We start from the raw sequence: 4898 nt of genomic DNA on the forward strand, positions 1-4898 counted from the left end.
GGCTCGCCCCCCTGCTGCCAGCTCCCAGCGCTGGTCCTGCGCTCTCTCCCCTTCTCTCTCTGTGTCTCCTCCTCCTCCCTGACTCGGTGTCCCCTTCTCCCCAGCATCTCTCTGCCAGCCCAGGCCCCCTCCCTTGGGAGCCCCTTACCCCCCTGGGTGCTGCTGGCTGGGGGGTAAGAGAGGCCCCCCACTTCCCCATGCCACGTGTCTCTGATTCAGTTTGTCCATAAGGTGCAAATCTACCTTGCCTTGTGCCTGGGCTAAGAGTGGCAGGAGCCCCCCCCCGACACACACCCACACACACCCCGCTGCCAGCAAGAGAGGGTGGCAAGAGGGTGGTGTTCACCTCGTCCCGCCCCAGCCCGGGCTGTGGAGCACCTGCCCCGTGCCAGCTTGGGGGGTGAGGTGGAGAAAGGGGGTAGGGGATCCACAAAGTACACCGCACGCCTGCTGGGGCAGGGTCCCTTGCCCCCACGCTCTGCCCCCAGGCGCGGCCACCCATCCACCCAGCAAGGATCGCACGGCCTGCCTGCCGCCCTCTGGCACGGGTTTGGCATGGGGATGTGGCATGCGCGGCTCAGGGGGCCGGGTAACGACGCCCCGGCCTGCACCGCTGGCCAGCAGGTCGCCGGGGCCAAAGGCCCACCCTGCTGCCAGGGGGCTAAAGGGAGAGGCATGGAGACGGCCAGACTTGGGTCAGCTGTCTGCTGGGGTGAGGGGGGGGACACGCTGAGACCCCTCAGCAGCTGGAGGGAAAGGTTGCTCAGTGCCTGGAGCACCAGCTGGGCATGTGGAGACTTGGGTCAGTGCTGTGCTCTGCCACTGCCCTCTTCATGTGGCCTTGGGCACCTCACTTAGGCTCCCAGTAGCTCCCCCTGCTGCGAGGATACGTATGAGGGGCGAGCAAGCTAAGGCTTGCAAGCTCCCAGCCTTAGCTCAGCGCACGAGTCCCTCCATTTCTCAGGCAAGGCTGTCCTTCCCAGAGGTCCCTGCCCTGGCCCCAGCGTGCCTGCCTCCCTCGCTAGCTCCCTCCCACGAGAGACGCTCACGTGGTGCCCGCCCGGCCCAGCCTGCTTGCCTTGTGGAGGCACGGTGCCAACAGGCCCTGCCCCGCGCCACGCCAGTCACAGGAGCGTCGAGCCCCCCCCCAGCTCCTCGTCTCTAGCAGGCCCGACGGGTCTCATCATGGGATTTGGGGTGCTGGGAGTCTCCCAGCTCCCTGCTCAGGGCAACGGGCCCCCCACCAGCACCCAGTTCCCTGACTTGTCTCTCCCCTGCCGTGTTTTACTGGGCTGCTAATCGCCGCACCACGCTGCGCAACTGCAGCCGGGCCTGGCTCCTTGGGCAGGGGTCTTGCCCCCCTCCAGCAGCGCAGATGGCCAGGCTGGCCGAATGGGCTGGGACCCGGGGGCAGGGGTGTGATGCATCGCGACGCTGGCTGCGGCAGGGCCGAGCCTCTCTGGCAGGGCTGGAGGATGAGGAGAGAGTGCTGCCATTTCCCCTTGCCGGCCAAAAATGGGCCTTTTGGCGTGGGCCGAAACTGAGGAAGGCTTCTGCAGGGCTGAGCAGCAGACCTCGCATCCCCCGGGGGCTGAGCTGAGCCCCAGCGCACTCGTTTCATGCAGGCAGAGCAACGGGTGGAAGCGACGGCTGGGTGCCCCGTGCCCGGCGCTGGAATTAGCAGCGTGGTCCATCGATCCGCAGATCCAGGCTGCAGCCCCTGGGCGCTGCGATGCCTCTGGATGTCTCCTTTGACTAGCCGAGGAAGACGCGGGTCCGGCGAGTGCAGAGGTCCAGGATTTGAGCCTGCATCCTGCCTCCCGGAGATCAAAGGGGCCGGACTGTGACGGAAGACCAGTCTGGAGGCAGGGGAGGGGACGGAGGAGGAGAAAGGCCACAGGACGTGAGGCGAGTGTCATGCTTTCCCCCAGCACACAATGTTCCCCTTCAGCTCGTGTGAGTCAGCGTTTCCAGCCCCAAACCACGGAGGACGGTGGGCCGGCCGGGCTGCTAGGTGCCATGCCGAGGTGCATCTCCTCCAGCCGCCTGCGCCCGGCGTGGGGAGCGGGCTGGCCAAGCTGCACGGAGAGCACGAGCGAGCACCGGGATGAGCGACCGGCTCCCTTTGCCAGCAGCCTGGCACCGTCCCCGGGATGCTACTGCCTGCGCCCTGAGTCTGCCCAGGCTGCCAGAAACAGGGCCTCTGACACCCTTTCCCGCTGGATGCTAAGACTGAGCCAACTTGTCTCACCTGGCTTCCCGGTGGCAATGGCCTGCAGTCACCGGGGCTAACAGGAGACAGCCACCTGCCCGCAGAGCTTCCCGGGGCACGCGGCGGCCTCAAATGGTGCTGCTGGCACATGGCTGCAGATGGGGCAGGACCTGGCAGCGCTGGCCCGCACCTGAGGCTGGGCCGCAGAAAGCCACACCAAGCCATCTCCCCTTGCCAGGGCAGCGCACAGCCCCACAGGCACCTGGCATCACGTGGCGATAGAGCCACGTGGTGGCCCCTCTGTGAGGCACGCATGGGAGTCCTGGCACGCTCCGCAGGCCACATGAAAGCAGCCCCGTTCCTGTAGCGCTCTGCCAGGACGGTGGATGAGTGAGCTGTCTCCCCTCACCACGGGAGGAAGGGGGCGGGTCGCTATCCCCATGCTACAGGTGGGGAAACTGAGGCTGGCTAACACCCGTGCTTAGCAGCAAAGCTGGGGATGGAGACATACAGTCTTTGCTTCCCTTGCCAGTCCTCACCTACTGCAGCGAGAAGCGTCAGGTTTGAGTCTAAGCCCCGGCTGGGGTTGCCGAAGCGGCGGGGCGGAGCAGGCCGGTCCCTTGCAGTGGTCCAGCTCCCGGGTGGCTCTGCCGGGCTCTGGGCCGCGGGCGGCCCGGGAGACAAGCGTTTCCCAGCAGGGCCTCCTGGCAGATCTCAGATGAGATAGAGCTAAAAATAAGCCGGCACGATCCCAGCTGTTTTGTTGCTGACTACAATGGCTGGTTATATTTTTAGTTGTTGTTGTGGAGTCCGCAGCGGGGAAGCTCGCCCCCCCCCCGCCCCCTGCACGGCCTGGCCCCTGCGCCCCCGCCTCCGGGACACCCGCCTCGCCTTCCCGGGGGGAGCGGGTCGGGCAGGGGAGCTGTGGAAACGGTAACGCTAGAAACGAAACACAACAGCTCACCTTCCCTCCCCGCCGGCCTCGCTGACTCACGCGGCCCGGCCCCTCTCCCACTCCTTCCCGCCCTCCCTCCCTCCCACGGCATCCCCGACCCCCGCGCGCAAAAGTCCTTCTTCGACTCCGGGATCACTCGTGCCCTGTTTATCCACCTCCCGCGGGGTTTTCCAGACCCCCCTGCACACGCACAAGTCCCCAACCACAGGCTGCGAGCGCCAGGAGTGCCGAGAGTCTGCCTAATCCCAGGACTCCTGGAGCTGGGGCTTGATGGAAAGTGCTGGGGGTGGTGGACCCCCAACACAGCCCCTGCCTGTCACCAGGGGGGTCCAGCAGCTGTCACAGCCCAGTGCCAGCCATGTTTAAGCTCAGCAGCCCTCTCCCCCGACCCCGAGCTGACGGGTGAGCTCAGCTGTAGGTTGCTATCTGCTCCCAGCGTTCGGCTGAAGGAAGGATCAAGAACGGCCGGGATAAAAATAGCCATCCCAGAGCAGGAAGATCTGGGAGCCCGGCTTTCAATAAGCAGGGCTGTGTCCTCTTAAGGACGCGACACACCAAGGAGAGGCCGCCTGCCCCAGCCCAGCCCTCCCGCTACCCCCAGTGCATGCACCTGCCACAACCCCCAGGTATTCAAAGCACCAGGTTCTTTGGGGGGCATCTGGATTAGCCCCCAAAGACGAGGAGAGACTGCCGCCCCGCTGCTCCCCCAGACCTCTGAGCCATGCATGCTGAGCCCCGCACCAAGCAGCAGGCGCCTTCCACCCCAGCCAGCCGCCACGTTCGTGGCCCCTAGGCTTGGGCTGGCAATGGGGTAACAACCACAGCCTGTTGTCGGACTGAGCCCTCCTGGAGCAATGCCCCCGTGGCTCCTGCCAGCCTCCAGAGCCATCGCCACTCACCCAGGGCCTTCCAGCTCCTGCCAGGCTTCACCCGAGGGGCCGTCACTCCATCACCCCCTGCTGCCATCTCCCTTGGGTGCTCAGGAGTGGGGGACCCTTGCTGGGGTGGGGAGGAGGAGGCAGCCACGTGGGAGTGGAAGGGAGGGTGATTGGGAGCAAGACTGTCTGGGACGTGCTGGTGGGTTCCCAGCACAGGCCAGACGCACACCGGGCTGGGGGTCTGGAGCTGCAAACCCCGGGCTGGGAGGTCCCTGCCGGACCCCAGCATCTGTGAAGCCAAGGCAGCCGTGGGGCCTGCCGTCTACGTGGCCGGTGACGCCACACTTTCCGGGTTGCTCTGGCTCCTGGCAGGCTGCAGAGGCAGAGCCGGGTAGAGCAAGTCTGGACAATGTCCCCCGCGGTCACCCTGGCACTGAATCAGACCGGGGGGGCCAGGGGAGGACGACACAGAGCCACATGCCTCCCGGACCCGCTCCCCATCCATGCCCACCCCAGTGCCCACCACGGGGAAGTGCCCACCCTAACCCTGCCTTGCCAGGAGCCCCCGGGAAGTGGGGGAAACTCAGACCCGATGCAGCGATTCTTTATGAAAGGGCGAGGAAAAACCCATGCCGCTTGTAGTCCCCAAAATAAGGTACCTGCCAACCTCCCCCGTGTGGGGGCGGGAGCCAGGCCGCTCGCATTTGACTATGTTAGGCTGTTCTCCGTCTGAGGGCAGATTACACTGGGGTCAAGAATTAATTAGCACTAGACTTTGGACCGGGTCCCAGGCATTTCTGGCAGCTCCCGGGCCCTTCTGCGTACACTGGCCCTTGTGCCCCAGGTAGCAGGA

At 65.7% G+C, this 4898-nt stretch overlaps 1 protein-coding gene across 2 annotated transcripts; it reads right to left on the minus strand.

Annotated features, from left to right (window-relative positions):
• Positions 1-190: 190 nt before the first annotated feature.
• Positions 191-4772, minus strand: LOC112550102. Of its 2 annotated transcripts, none has more exons than XR_003093766.1 (3): positions 4705-4772; positions 2752-2941; positions 191-1859 (listed from the first exon to the last, which is right to left on the minus strand). XR_003093766.1 is itself a non-coding variant. In XM_025202728.1 (3 exons), exons 1-3 carry the CDS (start codon positions 4131-4133, stop codon positions 1184-1186), a joined length of 933 nt encoding a protein of 310 aa, XP_025058513.1. In that variant the 5' UTR covers positions 4134-4216; the 3' UTR covers positions 191-1183. The 2 variants fall into 2 exon arrangements, 1 of the variants encoding a protein (XP_025058513.1); XM_025202728.1 differs by lacking the exon at positions 4705-4772 and adding an exon at positions 4067-4216.
• Between the last annotated feature and the right edge of the window lie 126 nt (positions 4773-4898).

The sequence above is a fragment of the Alligator sinensis genome, unplaced genomic scaffold (genome assembly GCF_000455745.1).
Source record: "Alligator sinensis unplaced genomic scaffold, ASM45574v1 scaffold301_1, whole genome shotgun sequence".
Classification (NCBI taxonomy): domain Eukaryota; kingdom Metazoa; phylum Chordata; order Crocodylia; family Alligatoridae; genus Alligator; species Alligator sinensis.

Bases quoted from the DNA above. Each gene is read 5' to 3' on its own strand.
- LOC112550102 (XM_025202728.1), bottom strand. From the start codon at position 4,133: ATGGCAGCAGGGGGTGATGGAGTGACGGCCCCTCGGGTGAAGCCTGGC. The intron at 2,942-4,066 runs GTGAGTGGCGAT...GCTTATTTTTAG, and splicing joins CAGGAGCTGGAAGGCCCTGG to CTCTATCTCATCTGAGATCT. The intron at 1,860-2,751 runs GTGAGGACTGGC...CCCTGCCTCCAG, and splicing joins GACGCTTCTCGCTGCAGTAG to ACTGGTCTTCCGTCACAGTC.